The following is a 26,652-nucleotide window of genomic DNA, read 5'->3' on the forward strand; positions in this document are numbered from 1 at the left end:
TCGCGGAAGGAAGTTCGATCAGGGCGATAACTCACAGTTAGGAGCGAAAGCTGAGGCGCATCTTTTAAGTTGGCTTAGCCAAGTACACAAATAAGGAAGAGAATGGAAAAGAAAGTAAGGAAGAACTGCGACTAGGAAAATTTCCTGAAGTCAGAAGTATTAGAAGCCCAGAATTTAGCAATCAAGATCTAGGGATTTAGATTATCCAAAGGAATGGCGGTTTGGGCATGAGACCACATAATAACAAAAAAGATGATCTGTAGCGTAAAAGACAGACATAACTGTTTTTTTTTTTACTGAAATCAAGCTTCCTGATTTGACTTCTACGGCAGCTGCAGTTTCGTGTGAACTTTACGATTATGCCGAACTGAAATGCAATGACGCGCGTTCGTTTTTAACCAACGTTATCCCAACGTTGGTTATCCCAACCAACCAACCAACCAGCGTATAAGCTGCAATGACCTGTCACAACACACACACACACACACACACACACACACACACACACACACACACACACACACACACACACACACACACACACACACACACACGCACACACGCGCACGCACACACGCACACACGCACACACACACACACACACACACACACACACACATACACACACACACATACACACGCACACACGCACGCACGCACGCACGCAAACGCGCACACGCACGCAAGAAACAACCTCCCCTTTTCTATGGTGTTTTGTGTCTGAGTGCATGCTTGTAGGTCAGCGTCTTTTCAAGCGCTCTGACTCTGTTACTGGATGGATTACCAACTACACAATAAGAAAACTTACACGATTAAGCGTGTTTTCATGTGTCTGTACTCACGTCTTTTTGACTTTATTTATTTAATTGCGTCTGTCTCTAGTATGCTGTACTCTTATCGTAGTAGATTGCTCCGCTTGCACCTGCGAATGCTTATTCCAACCGATACTGCATGAAACTGTGCAAGAGTTATGTTGTATGTTGTATGATACACAAGAATAAGTCTGTGCCTGAAGAACAATGATTGGCTGACGTACCAGGATTTACTTACGTTTGGCAGCTGATCTATTAGACAACATCGAATAAAAAATAAAATAAAACACCTCTGTCCCTCCATTCCACCGTCCCTCGGGGATGCCATATCGATGAAGTAACAGGTTGACATCCATTGCCGACTGTGACCACATGCCGTGCTCGAACAATGACGTGGCGCAAAGCGCTAGGAAATAAACTCTTATGTCTTTTTACTTGCTTGAAATGTTGAGGTTTGTTCACTCCTAAATTCTGTAACGTGCATGTTTCACACAAAACACTTTTTCGGCTCCCTGAAATTACTGGAAGGGTGCACTAAGGTTGTTCTGCCAACGAGTACACCCATTTTTGCTGAAGATATAAGAAAACGTAAGGGTGCAAAAAGGGTTTTAAGGAGTAAAGGCGTAAATTTTCCCGTTGCCGGTTGCTTGCACTACCCATCAAGGGACACCTGTGATGCGCCAGCCTTGATACAACCTTTGCAGTGGCTTGTCATAACAGCGACTCGCCTTTTTCTGCTTGAACCGGATGGCCATCTTAAGGCGGGTGAGGTGCATGCGGTCGCCGTGCTCGAAGGCGGGACCCGTCGGGTCGTAGTTGAGCAGCACCTCGAGCTCGTACGAGGTGCGCGTGTGGTCCAGCAGCGCGGTAGCGAAGTCCTGGCACTTGCGGCGGAGTTCCTGCAGGTTCCAAAGTCACCCCTTTTTGTTTTAGTATCCTCTCTGAGATGGTATAGTATAACACGATTGGGGAGTTTTGGTTTGCCGACAAATATCTTACTATTTGCAAATTACCGGGTTACCGAAGGCGTTACCGTGGAGCTTGAGCTCTGTGCCACAAGGTGTTGCAGAGCGCAGTCAGACAGACACAGAGCTATTATCACTGAAACCAAGTGTATTTTACTTTGCTGCTGAGGTAAACTTTCGGCGATGGCGTAATCGTGCACACATTGCCTTTTAAAATGTTTTTGTTTTGTCGGCAAAAAGCACTCGCGGAACACAAAAAAAAACGTGTTTACGAGGCATTGTAGTTAGAGAAAGCGTCACATGATGTCACCACTGCAGCGTCCGGTAAAGCGATATTACGCAAACGCCATTGTGTGTGCTGGAATAACAAACGTGCTAAAACTCTCTCTTCTTTCAGCTGTCCAGTAAGGAGTGAGCACAAGGGATATATTAGTGCAATGATACTGTCACAAAGGAGCAGCGCGCTGGACAATTGGCAGTTTATAGCAGAGCAGTTCGCGGCGTGCCTGAATTATTTTTTGCGGACTGTGCCTTTTTCTCAACTTTAATGAATAACTCAATTTCTAGATGCCTTAATGCTTGACACAGGAGGAAGCATCCTTAACCACGACAAGAGGATAGCTACAGCCGAGTTCCAAGCTCTAGATGCTTCCACACTCGAAGAGCGTTCGGAAACAAAGCGGTTTAAAAGTAGATTCTTAACTGTGTGAGTAGAGCAGCAGATTACTCACAGTGCAGTTTGATATAGCTTTCTCCAAGGTCTCGAATATATCTGAGACCAGTCGAGAAGGCCTAACATGTTTTCTTTTTTATCTGTTAGTGGAACAGTCCAATTTCATAGAGGACACTGGATATGGCTTAAATAAAATAAAATAAAATAAAATAAATTCTGGGGTTCTACGAGCCATAGTGCGCACATAGCTGAGAGAAGAATCGCGATCACCGCGCGAGCGAGCCAACAAATCGGCGAGCCGCGCATCGGTGCCAAAGGTCACAAGCCATCGAGCGCACTGACCAGGTACTCGCTCTTGAACTCGTGTTCCAGGCAGGCCAGCCGGCGCAGCTCGCCGCTCAGCTCGAAGGCGGTCAGGATGGGGTCCTTGCTGGAGAGGGCGATGAGCGAGGGCGAGGCGAGGGCGCGGTACGAGTCGATGCGCGAGCGCGAGTGGCGCAGCGAGTCCTCGGAGCGGGCGCGCACGCAGTCGGCGCAGCTGCAGCGCACGCCGTGCGGTGCGGGGAAGCTGTAGCCGCGGTCCAGCAGGATCTTGAGGATCTCGTAGTTGTCCCGGTGGGCCGCCAGGATCAGCGGCGTCATGTCCGGCGTGAAGGCGGCCGTCTCGTGGTCGATGGCCTCCCAGCTCTGCGCGTGTATATAATCGAGCGTGCCGCGTGCTCGATGTTAGTTCCAAGTGAGAAAAACAAAAACAAAAACAAACAAACAAACAAAGAAGAACACAACTGGGAGGCGTCGTGTGAGTGTTTAAAGAAAGATGCGAATTGGGTTCCGCAAGTAACACCGCTTCTGCTGCTGAACCAGAGAAAAAATTGGGGCCAGTTGGTGCGTGTTCCGGAATTGAGACATATGTTTAACTACGTAGTAAAAGCAGCGCAAGAATAACGGCAGCGCAAGACAGAAGTGCGCGGGACAGGCACTGAACTAACCAACTGAAATGAGCCTCCCCGAAAGACGGGGCAAATAGTAGTAGCGTGAAGGTGTGCGCACAGACGGACTGTTTGTGTTTATTATTTCCTGTCGGCAATAAACGAGTCGGTTATTAGTTTGGCTTCTGTCATGTCTTTTTCTCTGTCTTGTGTTGGCGCTATTCTTGCGCTGCTTTTACTCTGAAGATGAACGAACTCGCACAATCTTACACTGTAATATTTAACTAGCGCCAAAAGGAGGTATATGACGAAAACGAGACCCACACATTCCACTAAGGCGTCGTCTTCTCTCGTTCTCTTCCTACTTCTTTTTTAACGCTAGTTAAATATGGTCTCAATTCTGCTGCTGACTTTGACTGATTGTGTACCAGGCCACATCTGACTGACGATTTCCGAAAGCAACAGCATGCATGTAAAAATTACGCTATAACGGTTTACGCTCTAAGGAGCCGTATTATTGTGTTCCGTACACTCCAAAACCTTAGTACACAAACATTTTAGGGTTCCGTAACTGTGAGCAGCGGTCAGACGTGGACGGCTACTGGCGCAGCAGCCAAAGTTGTGGGTGCTGAGATACCGTAATTCGGAGCACCGTTGTTGCCTTTGCTGCAGCCACTAGCGGCCGGTGCTATTTGCACTATGCAAAATTCCGACACTAATAAGCGCACAAATACTCATTTAGGAGTGAGCAAACAATGCTCGCTGACTACTGGTGCGTTGCTTGCCCAATGTATACTCGTGATGTCATATAGGCTATATAAGGACCACAATGGCAAATGCAAGTGCAAAAGAATAGTTCAGGCACAACGCCTTTTCACGACAGTTACTTTTGACACTGTTCTCTTATACCCGATCTTGCTGTAACTCTTAACAGTCTGATACTAAGAGTGATGGTGACGTAAACGCGAAACTCGCCACACAATGTACTGACAGCTCCTGTGCCGTCGCCACAACTTTTGACTGGTAACTTCATGGCGTATAGTCCGTGTGCGTTGCTGGCGATACATAAGGCGAATTTTGTAACCCTACAGCCGGGTTTCATCTGGGCAACAAAGCATGGTAAATTTGCTTCCGCTCGAAGAACAGCATCACCGCGATGTGCAATATAGAGGGGCAAAATGAAACGTTTGAAAAGTATAGAAGCAACTGTTCGCACTGTTTCTTGGGTATCTTCACACGGACTCTTTCTTTGCCCAATGTAAGACATGCAACCGCCGCAGTCGCTTCGCACGCCACATATGTGCTGAAGAGTCTTGACAATCTATCTTACAAAAGCCACGGTTGGCTGCGGCACATCGGAAAGTCACTAAGCGATAATGGCGAAGGTATTTGAAGAACAGGAGGAAGCCAATTATTCGTTCCTTTACGATTTGACATTGTATGACTTTTGCTGCTAGGGCTGAAAAATGTTGAAACGAAGTGCTACGATTTTAAGCTCGTCAGCTCAACTCTTCAGATGAAACTGCCTGCGTGTTCTTCCCAACAATGCCCTCATTTTCTTTTTGCATAGCGAGGCTCGCGCTTTTCGCAGGGTGCGCGAGTTCTCGCGTATAACGAACCGTTCCGTTACTGTCCGCGGTATTGTATTGGAAACGAATGTCAGACTATCTGTAGAGGCCATTAGACCGTGCTCAGCGTTCGATAGTCCAGAAGGCCGTCGCTAAAACATGTCTGAGCAGCTCGTCCTGCCTTTTTCAATACCGCGAATACTTAACAGCCCACGGATGACGTAACGCAGTGGATTCGTATTGTACGTGCACCACGTTCAGACAGCGTTGCCAGAACAATTACACAAGCGTAGGCACGCATCCGCGAGCACGGGGTGCAGCATCAGGCTAGAAATTACTGCTTCGCATGTCGGCGAGAACGAAGGGTTCACGAAGCGCCAAGCGAATGTGCTGACCTACATAAACTTCGTGAATAGCTCGCGGAGCCTTATAAAACCAAGTTTCGCTTATTAAAACGAGGAACAGGGGGGAGAAAGATTAAAAAAAGCAAAGGAGGCGGAAGGCATTCAGGCAGCACGTCGAAAGGTCATCAGGAAAGGCATAATTAGAAAGCCCTTCAGCCGGCGCAGCCGAACGGCGCCCGCTCAGCAAATTCCACGTTCTTTATCCTGTTCCCTGGCGCGCTCCAACAGTGCCCAGACAGCGCGGGCCTTGCGCCATATCGACGCCATTACAGTCAATATATTCTGCGTACAAGTGAACTTATGAATGTGGCCTCGCCCTGGGGCAGAAGAACGCTTCGTTCAGCGCTTCGCTTTGTCTCGTGCGAGCCAATCCGCGCCGCGCTGTATAGGAGCGACAGAGAAGGCAACGAAGTGCAGCTGCTGAAGACAGCGGCCGGCCGTCTCGAAGCAGGAGTCAGCACTGCACTGCCGTGGAAGCATAATGAGCTGCACTGTTGTTGAACGCGGGTCGACGATCTTACTGTGCGGTCTGAGAGCCTGAATGTAAAAAAAAAAGAAGAGAAAAAATCGAGTTCATTACGGGACTTGAGCCCCCGACCATTGCAAGTGGAAGTTATTTGCCACAGTTAATTGAGGTAGAGTTAATTAAGGCACTCGATACCTTGACCGCTCGTGGGATTCGGACCCACCACCTTTGGTGTTAATTTGGGTGAATTAGGGTTAATTTAGCGAAGCTGTTGTAAACCACTACTACATTTGCTGAGGGGAGTATGCAATGTTCTTTGTGGCGTCCCGGTCGGCGCAATGGTCCCGGGGGTGCTGGGTATGGCGCGCTTGTATTTTCCGTACTTGTTCTGCGTTGTGGCCATGGTGTAAGAGCAATATAGATTCTTTCTCGAGGTTGCGGCGTTCCCTGGAACGTCGTTGTCAGGCGGCAGCGGTATGACGTCTTTCCTCATGTTGGTTGCACTCACGAGCATGTTGCTGTAGTTCCCCGCTCTGCGCAAAGTCTTTCAGTTGTTTCTAACATAGTCTGTTTTGACGCTGATACTCTGCATTTCTGCGTTTTTTGTTCTTGAGTAAGCGGCTGCGTTCGTCTTGGCGCCAGCGCTGCGGCGACATGAGCTGCTGCGGCGCGACACTTGCTCATGTCCATGCAGGCCGGTGTCATTGTCAACCTTATCGAACATGACCCGACCCTTATACATTGTGCAATGCTTCATTGATGGTTCAGATGCTTGTTTAGAGCTTGTTCTTTATTCAAACGTATGTTGTTACCCGACGTGGTTGCTTAGTTTTCTATGGTGTTAGGCTGCTAAACACGAGGTCGCGGGATCGAATCCCGGTCAAGGCGGCCACGCTTCGATGAGGGTGAAAGGCGAAAACACACCTCTACTTAGATTTAGGCGTATGTTAAACAACCTCAGTTGGTCCAAATTATTCTAGAGTCCCCCAATATGGCGTGCCTCATTATGAGATCGCGCTTTTGGCACGTAAAAACCCGTAAAATTGTTTTTTGAAGCGTATGCTGTTTTGTGTGTTGCATGGTTGATTTAAATGAATTCGCCTGCTTACGGGGGTATGCGCCATTGCATTCGTCTTACGTGACGGACAGGTTTCTCGTTGGGCAGGCATACAAATGCTTACGAATTTAAAGAATGGCGAACGACGAGGTTATCACTGCGAACGCGCGAACGCAGCTGGTCGACGGTGATGTCATCGCTGTTGCAGCGCAGTAAAACTATAATTATTCGCGCATGCTTAGTCATTCCAGGTTGGAACGACGTGCACACACTATGGTATACTTTCTCGACCACGTTTATAGATCTGAAGATGGAAGACTTTTGTTCTGCGTCATAGCGAGTCAGTTTAACCGTGAAACATCGACCGGATAATTAAACTTCGTAATTTGGCTTTCGATGTCGCTGTAGAGTAGATGTTACATAATGAAAAAAAGAAAAAAAGAAACCACCTAAGCACTTATGAGTTGTGATTGCGAAAGCAGTAATGTTCGGTTGAACGCCGCTGACGCTGAGCGGTCCTTTGAGTTATGAACTCCTCGCGGGAAAGAGAGCGCGTTTACACGCTTGGCGAGTTTTGATTTGGCCTTACTGAGAACGCAGGTGAGAGCTTGCGCGGACAAAGAACGCGCAGATAACACAGGATTCCGAGAGCGAGGGTGACGTACGGTCGCGGTGATACTCTGTCTCCTCACGTAACTGAGGTTTCTAGATGAAACAACTTGTTTTATTCAGGGACCTTACGTGCAACACCTGGTGCGCTAATGTGGCAGTAGATGTTCCCTTTCGCCCACTCTGCTCCGTCGGAGCCCGCTCGTGACGTGACGTCACAGCCGATGGGAATTTCCCTCGTGTTTCGCTGGTACAGAAGACAGACGCCGGCTTTTTCGCTCAGTGAGCCATTTGACGCTTTCGCATCAATAAGCGGAAAGGCGGAAAGTGTCTCACGCCACCACCAAGTCAGTACAAGAAAAGCATTTAACGTTCACCGTGCCACTGGCTTGGCTTCGATGGTCCTGGTTGCGCCATCTTAAACCATTCAGATCCTTTAAGTAAAGGAATGACGACAAGGGTGTTATGTGCGTTCCATAATGACGGACGTTCGTTAGTGATTTTCACCGCGACATAGATGTGTATTGCGGTGAAATTGTTCAGCATGCCAAAATAGATACGATTTCGGCTAACGGAGGCCTGGAGCAGACACCTGTGATTATGGTAAAGCGGGCGGTGCAGAATCTCCAGGATATCCAAGGGGCAGGGGGGGCATCGAAGTTGGAACCAGCGCAGTCCGCGTGTTGAGGCTGCCGAGGCTGAAGCGTGCTCTCAACCAACTGATCAGCCAAGGCTCGAGTTTTTTCTGTCCTAAAGACGTCGCCAAGGCATAGTAAATACTGACTTGTTGCTTACACTTAGCACTTGCGCAAATCCACACTTCATTTGAACGCCATACGGCATGCTTGCTTTTCCGCATAACGCAGCCGTATTGTGGTAAAAACGCTGTAAAACGTATTTCAGATTTTTGTCGGATTGACTTGTGGGCATTAGCTTCGAACGTCAGCTCAGCATATTTCTGCCAAAACGTTAATACACTGCAGAGCTAATGTTCACATTTGTGAATGCGGGTAGTAATTTATTGGTGATGGTGTTGCAACAGGTAGAGTTAGCCTGGCGTAGTTCACCGGCCGCTGTCCTAGCTGAGAATTTCTTACGTTGTTTACACGGGTGATTTAAGAAACGTTGATGAACTCAGCGTCTCGAAGGAAGACAGTGATCAGAATGATAGAGTTCCTTTCCTGATAATTTGAAGCTAACTAAGAAACACTACGGCTTCGAAGATAGCGTGGGGGCAACTACATTTACGAAGACTGTTACGGCTCGAGGTCGCGTGTGGGCCAGGGATCCACCAAACCCATTGATGAGTATGTCCGTTAGTGGGAATGAAAGAAAAAGTGATTATTTTACATTATATGCACTGGCTTCAGATACGCAAGCCCACTCCATGTAGTAGTAAGTAGGGATATAAGGAACGCAGGGATGTTAACCAATCAAGAGTCCGGTTGGCCATCCTACACTGGGGGAAGGGAGAAGTAGGGGCATATTAAACGCATGAGTTCACATAAGGACACGCCAGTACCTCTCTCTCCACCAAAGGTCTCCGCTTTTAAAAGCGTCGTCTTTCCTGGGAGACTAGACTAGGAAATCTGATAACTGTATCTCGTCTAATCGCAATCGTCGAACCGGCCGCAACGTCCCACCCATGACGTCGCATTGTTCCGCCGAGCTCCATTTCCTATGTTGCACCTTCGCCCCCGTATATGGCGCAAGCGTGTCCCAATTAGGGAATTCGAGGTTGACGCTGTGCCCACGGTAGCCTTCGACGTTGGCCTCTTTCATCAATTAGTTCAGCTTGTCAGGGTCAGGTTCAGGTAGAGTGATCTTCGCGGCAGTTGTCACCTCGAAGTGAGCTCCTTTGTTTGCGCGTCACAGTCTATTCTGGAACGCGCGTTGTCTGGGCTCACGCTGATGAAAGGACTGACTCATGGAAAACGTCTGAGGAACGCTCATCGCCGTACTGAGACGTAACAAGACTGTTAGGAAGCCATCCTACTGCGGGGAAACGCAGACGAAGTGTTCTGCATCACCCATATCATTACATGATGCACAATATCGGGAATCAGATCGCCCCGACTAAAGCCTGTGTGCAGGCTGGGTCAGTTTGAATGCGATGTAGGAGGGTAGCCCCTTCGTGATTAAGTCCTCCTTTACTGTCTTGCGCACAATTTACCATAACATGTTCTACTTCATTCGTCCATATTCAGTTGTAGCGTAGCCGGATTGCTTCAACGCTAATCAGCCTCATCGCCATTGTTTTTTGAGTTCTCCCCAAGAGCCCTCTACAAAGTCTTCCTTGCCACATTGTCATTTATCTGGGCTGCGCGATGCGAGTTAACGCTATTTATTATGCATCCGACCGCTGCGCACAGCTTTCAGGAAACCTACACGGCAGTTGTTGCAAGGCACAACAGCGCCACCCACGAGCTGCGTGGTTGCGAATAGTGCCCCTGGCCACCAGCACTTCCAGTGGGTCAAATTCAAAGTACATATGCACGCACGACTTTCAGTAACATGACTCCTCTCTTCCGCTCATGTGCCTACCACACATATACGTACATCTCCACAGCTGCGAACTAGTCAACCTCGCGCGAATGTGCTTTACCGTCGTGATACCCACCCTCCCCTTCAAAATGTCTTACTAATCTCACGCTTGCACGCCATTTGTAGTACGGAATGCAAAAGAAGGACAATTTGGTGGGCGTCACAAGTAGTATAGGTCCGAGACCAATGCGACAAAATTGCGAGCCACCGAATTGAGTACCCTTTTAGCGCGTCGATACACCAGCTGCCAAGGCTTTGCTCAATACGCGCGTGATTAATCAGCCGTCGAACTGGCAACATGGCGATACGATAAATGATAAGGATTCATGTTGCTATGCAGATTGCTCTGAGGAGCTGATGTGTAGTAACGCGGTAGCGAATTGCTAGCAATGACGACCACGTGTGCTCTTTCGAGTGATACGTCATCGTGGTTCCCGACGAACACTTGCGAAACGGGTCGAGGCGTTAATCGTTGCGAAGACGCATGTAGGCTTGGGGGCGCTGGCTTATGGCGTTCTGCTCGGTGACATTCGTGGGAAAGTTTCACAATCGGGAGACACACGTGGAGATTACTCCGCTTTGAACGAGTTTCATAATTCATAGCGCAAGGACGTCGTAAGAGTGGTCTGCTTAGCACTCCTACTCTTTTGCTGACGCCACGTTTCGCGCACTCCTTTACTTAATTTGAAAAAGTAAATGGCGAACTGCAATGAAGCAACGTGAGAACTTTTAAGACGTGTGTGCAATTTTCATGCTACTCATATGCTGTTAATCATGCTGGCTACCTTTCTTTCTCCGCAGTTTATGTACTAAACCGAGCACGATACGGGAAAGAAATTGTGGATGCAAAAGAATCGCATCATTAAGATAAATAAATATAAGGAACAAGGATTTTTGTCACGTAGCAAGAAAAAATATCCTGACCTGTGTGAACTTTGGGACCACAATACGATGTGACGCAAATTCTAATTGCCAAGAGCTTTCCTTCCCCTTCCCGTCCCCACATATTCATGTTGTGAAAAAATAAAAATAAAGCAATAAAACAAACAAGAACGCCTGTAGTATATGCGCGAGTTTACAGTGCAAGTCCGCGTAGGAAGGGTGAGGTTTAGGGATGGTTTTTGCACCGTTGAAGCTGCCTGCTCAGTTTATCTAATGTCAGGCGCCCTATTGTTTAGCCTTCCCTCTTTGCGCCAGTTAGCAATCGCCAGCCGAATCATTCTGAAAGTGAGGCACACCTTTCTGGAATATTTACCACTTAACAATAGCGCCTTCTTAGCTTCGCTTCTCTCAGCCTTCCTTCTCAAGCTTCGTCGTCCATCCGCTTCCTCACGCGTCACAAGTGCGCAGCTACTACGTCAAAGGCCCATGGTGCTTCTTTCCTTCCATTACCCCCCCCCCCCCCCCCCTCTTTCAAAACTTTCTTCAAGCGGGCTTTTTCGCACAGCTAGCTCACGGGCCACCACGGTGAAGCGCTCTTTAGGAGCGCGAATCCAACCAGGTAATTCGGCATGACCGCGCCTTGCAGCTGTTGCCAGCATTCACTCAAGCACGTGGCAGATTAACAAAGGTGTCTGCCTGTATAGCTGCAAATGCGAGTAGCAAATGCGGAAAATATGGCAGCTGGCGATACACAACGTGGTAGCTGCCTATGGCAGGAGGTGCATATAATGGCATTTAAAGAGCGAGGAGGCTGTGATGAAATCACGCTATATTTTGCGTTCATACTTTTCTGCCAAATATATCGCCTACAGGTGACTGCCCACGACTTTGTGAGAGAATTTGTGCAGTCAGAGAACACCCGACCCTCGTCATTTTACACCATTGTGCCAAGTTCAGACAAACGGCTCGCTTCACCTCACTGCACTGTGAGGGATTACTTTAAGTACGTTCGTGAGAAGCTGCTCGTTATAATGCGCCCGCAAGCTTCTGATAACCGTAGGTTCCGCCCAAACTTCATATGCTAACCTTCGTTTCAAAATTTACCCTTCGCGGTTCTTTTCGCGGACTGTAATTAATTCGCATTGTTGCTCAGCTCCCCGCACTGTTCAGTCAGAGTGCGTTTGAACTTCGCTAAGTCTTAATTAGTGAATGCGGACTGACCGCCTAATAACTTGTGGCATGGCGAGTTCTGACAAATGTTCCCCGATAGCAGTTGTATGGAAACGTCACATACAATTGGACTACATTGCGCTTGAGTGCGCCTTTTTTTTCCGCACAGCTCGTCTTGTCCACTCGCTTCGAAGCACGCGGGCCAGACAGATGGCGCGCAAGGCCGTAACCAGGGGAAGGGTTGAGTTCTGTAAAGCGCCGAATTTATCACTGCTGTGATAGAAAGTTTAGGACAAGATACATACTGTCATTATTTGTACATGCCAAATTGTATAATACACTTGAGCTACTATTTATCAGCAGTGTGTTTGATTCACGTGAGACAATAGGTAAACATTTAAAGATTAGCGCCACTGTATCAGCAAAGCCCCCCCGAAAATAATTCCCGGGTATGACAGGCGAGTGAAATGTTCAAAGCAGCTGGTGAAGTTAGACCCAGGCAGGTTGGGTGTAGGTGCATAATTCAGGCCAGAAGCCACATTGACAAAGTTCATTGCTCGTCAGAAGCGTTTGTCTTTGGCCGGTCACTTTCTTTAATGCTGTAGTACTTTAATACTTTAATACTTTATTAATTTTATAAGAGCAGGCATCGACGGATGCCTGTTCTTACGGAACGCTCTTGCATACGAAGTGTCTTTCAACAAATGTCGCAGTTTCGCCAGAAGGCGAAGTATTGACAGCGATAGCAAGCTATTAGAATATTACACGAACTAAGACTGGTATAGTTTTATAGGCAGTACAAGTTGCAGTAAAAAAAATTCTCTTATCGACTGGACAAGCCTAGTGTCGCGTGTTCAAAGACACACACGAAGAGAGTTACAGAAGCGTTGAAAATTGAGCTTGATGGTACATTGAAGCTTTTGGAGGAGCGCTGTAGACGGGACAAAGGAAGGCAACACATGGACGAAGTGTTGTCCCTAAGAGAATTAACTTGATGACCGTGACCATTTACTGTCACGACGGTGGCATGATGAAGAGCGACAGTGGCTGGGCGCCCGCGTGCTCGTCCCAAAGCGAGCGTTTCGTACCGCCGCGAACTTTACCGTGGCCTCTGAGATTTGCGCGCGTTGGCAGGTTTTGCAAAAACCTGCAGGTCCCTCGTTATACACGCTTTCTCTATGATTATTGAAAAACGAAACACAAAAGGAAAGAGTAGAAGGAAAGAAAGAAAAGAGAAAGCAGAATATCCAGGAGTAATGCAATCATATCCATAGCTTTTAGCGAAGGTAATTGCAGCCTGTATTTCTCAACTTACCCTCATGGCGCCTTCGCAGGCTAGTTTTAACAGCTACAGATGGTTGCTAGCAGGTTAGCAATCTACATGAGGCTACTTAGCGTATTTTATGAGTGCGGGACATTTTGCAAATGCAGTCGGCGTCTGAAAGCAACGGCGTGTTTAATCAACTCTCCCCAAGAGTTTCTGGCCGCTTCTGTTGAAGAACCGTGAACTCAAGACTAGTTAGCGCTTGCGCCCACGCCCGCCTCCTAAGGCGTTAGAAGTGCCGTACACCAACTCCAGACCTGGAGAAAAAGTTCCGCTCTCAGGAGATAAAGTGCAGACGATGGAGCGCCATGGGGATTAGATTAAACGGGGAGCTCTCGCTCCCGAAAGCTTTTAACGCGATCCAAGCTGATGCAGGATTTGGGCAGCGGGTCTCCTATATAAGCGTACAGCTTGTGGGGATCAAGGCGATGCTGGCTGCAAATGGCAGGGCAGAAGCAACTTGTTGCCGGGGCTGAGCGAAAGTGCGATCGATGCGACTTAAGTGCGCTTTTAACTGCCGATCACGCGCTCTCTCTTTTCTTTATGGCCCAGCCTCGCTTCTCGGCAAGGATGCGTAAATAAGGCCGTTGGACGACTAGTGTCAGGTTGTTATTGCGTGCCTCTTGAAAGTGCCAGGTGAGCTTTCTTACTGGCAGCAAGGAGACAGGTGCGTCTTCGAGCATCATTAGGCCACTTATAAAGCTTAAGTTTCGGAAGTAATAGTGCGTCATATTGTGACGTTGCCCAACAGCGTCCATGACCTGCTGCGAAAATCCTTGGCAGGGAGCTAAAGAAGGAAAAAAAAAAGAAATATATGAAGACGTCGAACAACCTCAGTATTAAAATTCAGTTTTAATACGATGCGCAAGGATGAATAAAGTGAAGCGTTCGCGTTGCATTTTGAAAACGAGTCGTTCTCCTAGAACGTGCGGCGTGCCTTTTGTCTTATTCCTGTTTTATTTCGCTTCAAACCTGGCAGCTTTCCTGGGGCTTGTCGTTGTAAACTTAATAATGATGCAGCTGAAAACAGATCGGTAAGGTTATGGGTAATATGAGGCGATACTCGTCAGACCGACTTAAGAATTACTGAAAGAAACAAGCTCGAGACACCTGCACCGCTTTCACACCAGGGGCGGCTTGCACGAACATTTAATAGCGAAAATAATAACGAATTTAAGAACGCGTTCTAGTGCGGAGTAGCAGTTGTCTAGGGATCATTCAAGAACGCGTTCTTAAATTCCTTATTATTTTCATGATTAAACGTTCGTGCAAGCCGCCTGAGGTGTGCCCAGACATGGCCCGCTGTGGACGTCGACTCACGTTCGGCTGTCCAGGCTTTCGGGTCGCTTCCTCTCGTTCGAGAAGCAGTTCGACGGCCTCGACGTACTCCTCGCTGATGGCGTGCAGTAGCGCGTCGCGGGTGTCCACGTTGTGCAGCAGCAGAAGTTCGATCATCTCCAGGTTCTCGTTGTCGATGGCCATGAGCAGCGCCGATCGGCCAAGAGGGTCGGCACAGTTGCAGTTCATGGTGCTCAGGCCGGCCTCGGCACTCTGCAGGTACCTGCGTCGCGAGGACAGGCACGCATCTGTACAGAGTCGGCCAAAAAGTGACACGCCATCAAAACAGCAGCCAAACAGTAGCCTTCGAGACGCAAGTCGCTATGACTGCAATTTATGTTGACGCCGTCTGCAGTAGGTCCTTGAGTTAATGCTATGCACACGTTAAGGAGCACCAGCGGGTCTAAATTAAGGAGTATATGTGACGCCCAACCAACGTGCAAAGAGACACTACGCTCACTGGGGAGCTTGGCACGCGACACTTTCGCAAGGAGCTACATAGAGGCTCCACTTTCTCTTCCACAACTGTGCTTTGTGCCACTTATTTAAAGTGACTTCTCGCTGGAGATCGCCATGGACACTGCGTCAATTGCACTGCAACCTGAGTTTCTCGCCTGACATCGCGACATGCCGCGCCATGATGTGGAGGAATAAGACCGATAGTTACTGAAGACTGATGTGTTTAGTTCTAGCTCCGCTGGATAGCATACACTGCTGTGAACATCTCATCCAAATTTTGCAGTCGTGCGTGGCGCATGGAGCTTGTAAGCGGAGTAGTGGCGTGTAAGGGAACATCCAAAATCGAGTTTTAACTGCGCGCCACGGTGACGATCAGCAAGTGGAGTGCAGTGGTCACGCCCCGCTCCAGCGTAGCCTTCTCAGAGCAAGTCATTGAAGATGAAGTTGAAATACCGCGACGGGGATGTTTGATTGCATGTAACTCCACTTCTGCTGAACGCATTCAAGTACTTTTTGCGGCAACGTATTTCTGAAATAGCCTATTTTAACTTCAAATTGTTTTCTCGACATCGAAAAAATGTGGTTCAAGGCGTCTTTGAGGTCACGTCGACCGACTTTTCGGGACTCCTCGTTGTCTCAGTCTGATCCCACTTAACCTTAACGGCGTTTTCCTTTCCCGCTTACAACATCTATTCCCTTGGTTGTGGGTCAGTAGTGCAGACAGGGACGGTGAGAATAACGCCCTTCCGGCTCCCCGAGTGTCCCACGCGACGAAGGCGTCTTTTGCTTTCCTGCAGGAAAATGACACCAACCAGATACGTTGATTAAATTTATCTGCACGTTCGTTATGCGTGCACGCTAAGCGAGTGGTAAGTTCAGCGCGCGCCATTTCGTACGTCATCCCTTTCATCAGGAGAAGCATGCTTGGCGAGCCGCTAGGCAAACCCATAGACTTCAATGAAAATGATCTCTTCCTAAGCTCCATGACTTTCTTTTTTTTCGTTTTTTACTTTTTTTCATTTTTCTTTCTCTTCTTCAAAGGTTTTGATAAACGCTTTAAACATGTGGCACGACATGTAACTTAAGCTGCGGGTTGTTTTGAGACCGTGGCAAAATCTGGAATATCAATTTCACTCCAGTAATGCGCTTATAGCATTTTTGCAGAACCGAGGCCTCTATGGGACTCCCTAATAATCTTTGTGTTAGTTCACATGTGTTAGTGCGTTTGTGTTAGCGAATATGTGTTAGCGTGTGGTTTCTTCTTGTTTTCATCTAACTACTTTTCTTTCATCCCTTACGACTTCCCGTGGGGTAGCATGCCGAAGATGTCGACAGGCTGTGCTCTCCGGATATCCTTAACCTCGCTGTCGTCCTACCTTCGAGCTGTGGCCAGGTCTCCCCTCTCGACGGCCAGGAGGAATTTCTTCTCCTCCAAAGTGAGCTGCCCCTCGGGCTTTGTTTCGGTGCCGCTGGCAGGATGGCCAGCTGTTCCTGCTGCGGCGCCGGGGAACCTCCTTCCGGGTGGCTCATCGTCGGGAGCACCACCAAAGAAGCGGCCCGCCATCCCGGCCGAACCCAGGAGCGAGGCGCAGTTGCCGCCCGGGGAGCAGCAGGGCCCGCCGCCCTCTCCGGCCTCCAGGTCCATGGCTCCGGCCCGGGTTCAGCGGTTCCGCCTACTGGAGAGGCGGTACTGCCGTAAACCTGCGATCCAAGATAGCAGTGCGGAGCGCCACTTCATCAGCCGAGGAGGAGAAAAGAAAGGGAGAAGGCCCCTGCCTTCTCCCTTACCAGAAAAGTGCCTGGTTAGCTACCCTACACTGAGGGCAGCAAATGGGAAATGTAAGGAAAGGAGAGAGAGAGAGAGAGAGGATGGGATGGAGGGAGGAAAGACGTGGTCAAATATAACTCAAACAACTCAAAGGCGTTCACACATTCCAGTCGACCTCAAAAAAACACATTAGGGCCTTCACAGCCTCGTGGGCTGACGAGGATGTGAGCGCCTGCACGGAGAGCGGTCGATTGTCCAGTCGTTGCAATGCATTGGAGGGTGCTTGTGTTCATGAGTGAAATTAAGCAAAGTGGCACAGTAAATGCTCGAATCTTCTCTACGCTGCCGCAGACATCGCACGCAGCACTGTCGGCCATTCCAATTAATGAAGTGTAATTTTTTGTGAAGGCAACTTCCAACTATAGCCAACACAGAAGCGACGCATCACGTCGATGAAGTCCGGGTGGAGGCCCCGAAGGCAGCAAAAGTCTGAGCTGATGTAGTTTGGTACGCCTTATATTTGGGTTGTGCCACTCTGCGAAGTTGCCTTGCAGCATCTGTCCTAGAAAGGGGAATGGAAACGATGTCACCTTCTTGATGTGTAGCTCAATCAGGGTTGCCTACGTTATCTTTATCAACCGAAAAACCTATCGCAGTTTTAAGAAGGTTTGGATATGGGCCGGCTGGTAAGCATTGAACTTTCGCAAATAAGAAAGAAAAAAAAATCCGAATAAGCTAGGGGCTCATATTGAAGTCAACGAAATAGACTAATAATGTTATAGCATTGATTTGTTTAACTCTATTTGTTGTTCTTATGCAAAAGGTAAAAAAGGTTGCATAACTTCTTGGGTGCGTGGGTTCTTCGATTTGAGTGTGCATGGTTGGATGAATAAGTGCGTATTTTCGTGCGTAGAAGAAGCTCTGTACAGCTTTATGGCTTCATCAGAGTAGGGATGTACGGTAGCGTACAGGTAGATGCATTATTAAAGAGAACATGCAGAGAGCTAACTCTTGCGTATTTTGTTATACAGGCGGTATTGTTGAGCAGGTTGCCAAGCGAGTACTTGGAGAAGGGAATTTCCTGAACACCAATTTGCACTGGCCCTAATATATGTGCTTTGATTTTAAACTCCCCTTCTTTACTTCGACAGTAAGCGTTGTTCTCTCGCTGGAGTCCACCAAGACTGCATAATTAAATTGTGCATTGCTTGAGGCAATTACATAGTCTACTTTCTCTAGTCAAACAGCACATTTAGTCGCACCCTTTAACTGACTCAAATTTTAGGAATCGGAAGCAACGATAAAGTGGACTTTGGGCTTGTACGATGACAAGGTACAGAAAGAAAAAAAATGAAAGAAAGAAGCAATATGATGCGCAAAAAATAAAAGAAACAAAGAAACAAGTACGTTAGTTGTCACGTAATGTCCGATGTTGAACGGAAGCAGCTAAACGATACGTCTGTATATAGACCATCCCCTTCACACATTTGTATGAAAAGTACAGAAGACACCTACGAACGCGGAATTTTCTGTTCCACGAACTCAAGAGACCATAGGAAGCTGCGGTTGCTCTCGATAATGCAGGCCGAACGAATAGCGACTGCTTTTATCCCACGTCAACAAGAGCGCATAATTCTTACGTTTTCTTGAAGGGCGTCAGCCTAATTTTCTGACATCCTTTTATTTCCTTTCCCCTCTTCTTCTGTGCCGGCAGTATTTGATGTTGCTGGAAACGGCACGAGAGCCTGCTCAGAATCGGGCTCTTTGAATCGTCGCCACTCGACAATGATCTGGGTGACGTGACTTCCGAAAGACGCTGCGGAAATACGGACGCTGTGCTTTCTTCGCGGGTTGAGGGGCTTTTCGCCTCGGGACGTGTTTTTTTTTTCGCTCAGCGCAGGGCGAGCGGCAGAACGGAAGGCCTGTCACGTGCGTCTCCTAACGTTGAAAGGAACGTGACGTGAGAAAAGGATGCGGGCCACCGCCGAGCGCGCCCCAAGGAAGCGGGGCCAGTCAGGCACGTTCGCGTCCCGGAACACGCCTTGGATGCCAATTTTGCATGTTGCCCGACCGGTCGGTGCTTGCGGTCCAATCTCGGGCTCGTCAAATTATCAGTGTCTGTGAGTGGCGACCGCGTTTACAGCGCGCGTTTTGGGAGAACCCTCACGTGCGATTGTGGCAGCTCCTGTATAGAACATCCTTTTTTTTTAGTGCGGCGCGCGATGAGCCAAACAGTCGACCGATGTGGAAAGTAACGAGGCCTGAAGTATAGGGTCTTTGGTAAATGACTACTATTCAAATACGTGCATTTATTTACCTTAAGGAATTACTTTGGGGCCAGTCGTCATAGAAAGCTATTAGGATATAGGAATTAGGATATTAGGATATTAGGATATAGGAAGCGAATGTAAACGTTCGTGTCAGGTCCGAATGCCATTGTATTTCTCTGCAGTGACAGTTTGCATTCTAAGCTTGTAGCGTTAACGACATCATAAGATGAGTTTCTTCCTCTATTGTCACATTTTGTGCTTGTAGTGATATTGTTCTTTTGTAACATTCTGTGCCTGTAGAGGCATGGGGACAATATTTTAAGCCAATAATTTCATCGTCGGCAGGCTTGACATAATGGAATAAAACTGGCCAGTATGGCAGCCCTCTTTGGCATGGAATGTTCATAATTTGGCAGCGACTACGTCACATGCATGTTTAGTGGAAGCTGTGAGTAGCTTTTCGTGGACGTTTACTTGGTGAGGCAAATATTGGAACCTGGGTATCATAGGTTTCATCCCAGCAGTAGTGCTCATTGAGGTTCCATCTGGTAGCCTAAGCTTATAGAATGTATAGAAGTTATTATTAACCCTAGCGGTCTTACACTACGAAGACGGAGGTCTGATGCGGGGCGGCGAAATGCACTCTTGAAGCACGGAATTTAATAGGTCGGTCGGTGTACCCGACGTGGTTGCCTCGTGGCTATGGTGTTGGGCTGTTAAGAACGAGGCCACGGGATCGAATCCCAGCCACGGCGGCCGCATTTCTATGTGGGCGAAATGCGAAAACCCCCTGTACTTAGATTTAGGTGCACATTAAAGAACGCTTGGTAGCCTGAATTTCCGGAGTGCCCCGCGTACCTCATGCATAATCAAAAAAGTAGTTCTGGCTCGTAAAACCGCATAATTAACATTTTTATCTCGGCTGGTGTAATTCTTATATTACCATGGTAATATACAAAAGACGCAGATGTTCATTATGCACCTTAACAGACCTTCAATCAAGTCTGCAATCATTGACGACGACACTGTCTTGCAAAAGGGCAGCAGCACTTGATAACCGGAAGACACCTCCACGATCCAACCAGAACATTATCTACTTTAATATCAAACTGCACGTCAAGAGAGCGCACTTCAAATGTGGAAAGCCGTGATGAGCAGCATGTCAGCCACGTAAAATGGACACGACATTGCATCGTGCCCACGTAAGCTACAAGACCACTATGCGAACTAGTACACTGTGTCAAATCGTGGAGCACCTGTATACAGCGTATACCACCGAAGTACTCCCCGCAAGTTTGACGAGCAGTTTAATATGGGACAGGAATTCTTTAGACAGACATAAAGCGTGAAAGCAAGCAAGATTCTATTGTTTCGCATCGTATGGACCTAGAACGGCGTGCGAACGCAACGGCCCACGCGGCCGGACTCTCCGCGGGGCACTGTGTGCTTATAGAACAAACAAAGCCCCGCTATGCGGCAACAGCGCGTATACGTACGCGCCATTGAAAGGTTTCCATTGACCGCAATGTCATCGCAAATCCCAGGAAGTGTGCCTTGGAACAAATGGGCTTAGCCGATGGACAATTGTCGCGCGTGTTCCCTGCTTTAATGGCACGAAGGAGCCACGGCGAGCTATAACGGTACATAGGAAGCGAGGCTCGGCGCAGCTCAAAACGGCGTCCGTGACTTTCGGCGGCGCTGTTCAGTTTAAGTCGTTGCCAAGTCACGCAGAGGCGATTGTGGAAACTCCCGCCGAGCGGCCTGAGAAAGCCGAGACGCGGAAAAATAAACAAAACTACGCGACGTCGCGGATCGCGCACGCTGAGAATGTGGTTTGCCAGCGACGAAAGAAAAAAAAAGAAAGCAAGTAACAACAACAAAAAAGGAGTAATGTTGGGGGGTCTAGCGCCCTCTGTTATTCCTACGAATGGGCTATACGGCCGGAACCCCAAGGGCTCAACCTCTGTCCGCAGCAGCAGCGGGAGGGGGTCAGTTTGGGCCAAGAATAACAGCCATAACAGCTCGCTGGAACGCAGCGGAAGGGATCAGACGCGACGGAAAACAAGCTTCGAGCGACGGTAACGAAAAAAAAAAAAAAACACCGCGAGAGCTGTGGAAGCGGGGGTGTTTAGCCTTTGCCACACGGCTAGCGTTACGACTGGTTCTCGGAGAGGAAATGTAGTCGTTAAGTTGCAGGCTAAATGACGCGTAAAAAAAGGCGTGAGGAAAGTAAAGAGAGACACAGCAGATCGAGACAGTGCGAAGGTTACTTGTATTGAGATAAACGGGGTTGTTACTTGAAGGTGCGCATGAATCCGCGTACTTGCGTGGGTCTTTCCACGTGTGTGCCGATGGGCATCGTCCTCGCATGTTAAGAGCTAGAGAGTACGTTGAAGTAAAGAGAAATGAAAAGAGAGATGCGTGCACTGAATGAATAAAAATAGCGGGAAAATACTTAGAGTGAATGGAGCGACGACACCAAAGAAAACCGAGAGAAAAGGAACAGAGACATGTTGGAAAAATCCTATAGACAGTGCCGCACCACGGCTAAATTTGTTACGAGAATAGCCGCAAGGTGTCTCAAGTTTCATAACCTGCTATAGCCTCCTGGTTAGCTCGCACGCTGGACCGATGGTCCAGGAAAGGCGTTGGTCCCTGGTTAGAAAGCCGGACGAGGATACGTCATTTCGCTTCAACGACGAAACTTTCTTTCCGACAAGCGCGTGCGGGTTTCCTTTGTTGCTTCGGGCAACTCTCGTGTGGATGACAGTCCCAGACCACGCAGGAAAGGCCAAAACGTTTTCGGAAGCGGCTCAGACGGCCCGAAGGCCCACCCTGTGGGAATATTAACTCCGACACTCTTCCACGCGGCATTTGGGCTTGACGCGTCGACAGAGACACAATTTGTCATTCAGAGACGCATTTTGGCGATGCAGTTTTTTAAAGAATATGGCAACACCATTTCAAAACTAATGTTGGTGGACTGTGAAGCCACGTGCTTGAACATTTTCAGGGAATGCCTTGGTAATGCACATGTGTCAGTGCAAAGAGTACAGAGCTACAAGTTTTTAAATGAATTCGGTAACGAACCCAAGATAAGAACACAAATCCTTTTAAATGCGAAGAACTTTCGGTGTGGTGAAGGAAGAGAAATAGGCACGTTAAAAAAGAAATATCTACCTGATTATACTATCAGTCGTGACACTAGTGACGCACACAGTGGTGCAGAGAAACTGCAAATTTAGGAAAAAAAAGGAACGCTTTTGTGTTACATAAAATGCATCCAGACGAGAAAAAGCTTTATTTCGCTAAATATAAGAAATTCGACCGTTTTGTTATGGTTCTGTCTGCTTCCTGTCACCCGACAAGCGGCTTCATCAGTATTATCATAAAGTGTCGATGCCTCACCAACAGTTTGCATTGCCCAAGAAAGGACATAATACCGCAATATACCTAATGTAATATGGCACAGTAAGGCAATTTCTGTTCCCGAATTGGAGCGCGTCAGACTTGCTCATCGCATTAGTTAAATCTACGAATGTATTTAGCCTTTTCGAGTGTTTTTTTTCTTATATGAGTAGTAACGGAATGTTTCTAGTCGTATTAGGACACTATGATTATTATTTTTTAAATTTCGGGGCACCGAATGTGTTAGTCGTGTTCTAAGCGAGAGATTACGGCACTTGGCCCGACATAGTCTTACTTCCAACGCTTCATTATATTCGTGCACCGGGTTAGGTCAGTGATTCAGGTCCTCACGTGCCTGGTACGCGAGTTATTCATTATTGAACACAATGCGGCGCGTCTCTGTGGAACGAAGAAGCAAAAAAAGAAACGTGAAGAAAACAGTCGCTGCCACGTGTTACTGCCCGCAATACATGCGTAATGCCACGTGAATTGCGTAAAAGTAACGAGGAAAGAAAGAGCTGGTATACCAGCGAAGTTTTGCAAGGTCCCTGGGCATGCATGCATGCATGCATGCAATGGCGACGGGAAACAATCGGTGCGCCTGCGTTATTCACGCGTGAACGTTCGGCCTGACTCGCGAATAGTTCGTAGTTCCTGACGGCACAGTCGGCGGACAGTGAAGCGGCGGAATGGCCGAAGCGAATCAGCGAAATATCCCGCGGTGACAGAGCAGTACGCGAGCGACCGAGTTTCCTGGACAGCGTCCAGTCTCATCCGGTCGTCCTGTCGCAGAAAGCAATGAGAGAAATTCGACAATGCGACACGTCGCGGTTGACTTTGCAGAAACGCAGACTTTTTATAGACTAGTCTATAAGAAGTGTATGGCCATAACTCTATAAACTCGTCTAAAGAAATGTCTGCATACAGTCTATATACTTCATAAACAAATGTCTATAGACTGTCTATAGACTTTCTATAAAAAATTTGTAAGGGCAGTACGATGAGACATTTCGGGAACGAACGCGTCCCGTGACTTCCTACTGCGGCACCTCAAGTGATCACGTCTACGCTACCTTTTTAGTGACTTGGTGCACACCTTCAAGTGCGAGCGCAAGTAGTGGACTCTCTTTCCCTCTCTCTCCTTTTTTCACCCCTTTGTTCCATCTTCCCCAGTGCTGGGTAGCAAACGGGACGTGCGTCTGGTTAACTTCCCTGCATTTCATCTATTCTGTTCCTCTTTCTCTCTCTCTCTCTCATTCCCGCACTCCGCCTTCGCAGGGGATACTTCACTGGTGCTGGACTCGCGAAACGAATCGAAGGAGTTCGCGAGATCGATATTTAGTATATTCGATTGTTTGACATGAAAACACGTACAATACACTGAGAGAGAAACAGCTTAAAGGGAAGCTGAAGAGTCTGTCGAATTCAATAAGACGCTCATATACGGATGCGGGAACCTTATAAACCATGTTGGTCAAATTTGGGTTTTTGTTTTCAAATAGGAGCGACGTGATCGTCGGTTGAAATTGCGCTGTAGCTCCGCCCCCCGTCGAATGCCGCGCGCTGCTACTGACGCTGACGATGCGAGCGGAGACCGGAAACCGCGGTGTTGTGACGTCAACTTTAGTGTTTTGCTCCTTCGCAGCGTGCGCGACCGTGCCTGACCGTGCTTGTTTCTGCGTGCGTGCCGTCGTAATCTGCTTCGATCGACCCTGCATTTCTTTGTTTGTGCGTCTGTGTGTATGTAGAGTGGTGGTCAACGTGCGCAGCATCAACTGATGTGGTGGGCCGATCATGCCGTCTTTCTGTGCAGCCTACGGTTGCACGAACACCAGCGGCCGCGACGATGTTGTCTTCCATTGCTTCCCACAAGACAAGAAGCTTTTAAGGAAGTGGGAGGCTGTTGTAAAGCGAAAGAATTTCAAGCCCTCAAGAACAACACTGCTGTGTTCCAACCACTTCCGTGACGACGATTATCACCAGAATTTCCACTAGCAGGCTTTCTAAAGTCAGCGCGAAAAGATCGGAGCAACGAAAACAAAGACGGCACGAGTGCGGACTGACTGACGATAACTGGTGTTGGAAGGCCTTATGAATACACGAACTCGCCCAAACCTGGATTTTGATTTACTGCGAGCTCCTTCATGTTAGCACGCTGAACGGAAGGTGCATGCTTATTTCCCGCCCTCGACGCAGGTTTCGTCGCAAATCGCCGCGAATTTTCTATTTGCACGTGTGTTGTAAAACAGCCAGCAGGCAGCCATAGCATAACGCAGTGCAAATGTAGAGTTTGCATGTGCTGGAAAGCCGGCGCACGCCAGGACGCTACGCTCCCCCCGTCTCTCGCGCACAACGAGAAACCGACCGTCTCACGTAGCCGACGGAATTCGCCGCCTTTACGACTTCGGTTACGAGTAGTGTGCGGATGGCGCACAGATGAAGGTCACTACACGTACTGCATGAACCGGGAAGCTTTTCACGCGTTTGAACAGTCTTTGTAGGTTGCCGACAGCTTTGGACAGCGCACAAATGCCGACGATCGCATCCCCGCTTACGTTCCACGAGGAGGCATGCAGGAACACAACACTGCAGTTGTTTGACCGGAAACGAGCTCACTAGATCGGCGAAAGATCGGCGAGATCACTAGATCGCTTTTCAAAAAACATACTCACCAAAGAGCATTTCCAACACGAGGAGATCCCAAGACTTCGCTTTCGTTCTCGTCGAAAGCACTGCTCGCACCAGCATCGTTTGCTTCTTCGAGAGGCCGGCTCTTTGCAATCGGCTCGTGCATGTAGGGAGCAACGCCGAACTCTTCAGAAAAACGCAGTCTCTCTAAATTTTCTATTACCTCTTAATTTTCCATTACGGCACCAAACTACCTGGCACCGCGCTTCATGTGGAGCGGCAGCGGTCGGTCGCTAAAGTTGACGTCACGGGTCGCCCGACCAATCACAGGCGGAAACGAGACGCGCGAGCTGGGCGTGTCCGCTGCTGCACTTTTCGTCGAAATAAAATATATTTGCGCTTTCTTTCGCTCAATTTCGATACGATATTCGAATTCGGACGGTTGAAAACCATTATGTACACATGTTCACTCATTTTTTCTGGAAAACCTTTCAGCTTCCCTTTAAGCATGTACAACAACAGACGTTCAACTCAAGGATAGCACAAGATAAATCTTTAGTTTATAAAAAAAACTCTTTCGTAGAGTTTCAGTGGTGGGCAAACTTGTGTTTTCCTTCACATTCTTACAAAGGGGAAGAAGATAATAAATTAGGAGAAAAAAATAAATCGGAAGAAGACAGAACGGCGCTCGGCAGCGTTAGCGCCAGCACCATTACTCCTCTCCTCGTTCCCCGTATATGCGACCTCGCATTAAGTGTGGCCCCAAAATACTCCATGTTTCATTACAGCCGCTTTCTTCTTCGTCATATTGATATTTCCTTGATGCGAGTTTGAGTGAGTCTTGCCTTTGTTTATGCATACACTCAGGTATTCACATTGCTTCACTGTGGGTGTTGAAGTGATATCATTAATCGCCTCTTGATCAGAGAACATAATTTCAAATTTCTCCACACCATGACTGAGGACGGGTTATGTCCCCTGATCGTGCCACGTATCCGTGAGCCAAAGACTTCCCCTGCACTGTCCGTTAGTAGCACTATGTGGTTCTCACGCGTAAGCGCAGGTACACGCAGTTGCATCAGCTGCCTGTTACGGCTGTGAGATAAAACCTACCAGAAGTTTACTGTTTTCCACTCGTCTTTTTGTTCGCTTAATTTAAAGCGTGAACAGCGGAGGCAGAGGGAATCCTCGCTTAAGTGCGTGGTGGATTTCTACGAATTTCGCGCGTCTTCAGTTTTCCCAGGTACTCGTCCTTTCTCTCGCAGGCGCGTTTAGAGCAAGTGCATAAAATCTCGACATCAGGCACTGCTCGTATAGGTATACGGCCCGTGCAGGGAGTGCGGGCCATGCATGCAACAACTGAATGCTGAGCAGTATA

General features: G+C 48.2%; 1 protein-coding gene across 3 annotated transcripts in view; it reads right to left on the reverse strand.

Moving 5' to 3' along the window:
* The window catches only part of LOC135900655 (transient receptor potential-gamma protein-like), a 350,477-nt gene that overhangs the window by 23,692 nt on the left and 300,133 nt on the right, over positions 1–26,652 (reverse strand). For 2 of the 3 annotated variants that reach the window (XM_070535582.1, XM_070535581.1), the window contains exons 6-9: positions 16,577–16,901; positions 14,724–14,964; positions 2,793–3,137; positions 1,541–1,711 (exon numbers count right to left, since the gene is read on the reverse strand). In XM_070535582.1, the coding sequence (XP_070391683.1) occupies positions 1,541–1,711; positions 2,793–3,137; positions 14,724–14,964; positions 16,577–16,845 (1,026 nt within the window). In that variant the 5' untranslated portion in view covers positions 16,846–16,901. Of the gene's footprint in view, positions 1–1,540; positions 1,712–2,792; positions 3,138–14,723; positions 14,965–16,576; positions 16,902–25,318; positions 25,403–26,652 lie in introns of those variants that run through there. The other variant, XM_070535583.1, reaches the window with a different exon arrangement.

The sequence above is a fragment of the Dermacentor albipictus genome, chromosome 3 (assembly GCF_038994185.2).
Source record: "Dermacentor albipictus isolate Rhodes 1998 colony chromosome 3, USDA_Dalb.pri_finalv2, whole genome shotgun sequence".
NCBI classification, from domain to species: Eukaryota; Metazoa; Arthropoda; class Arachnida; order Ixodida; family Ixodidae; genus Dermacentor; species Dermacentor albipictus.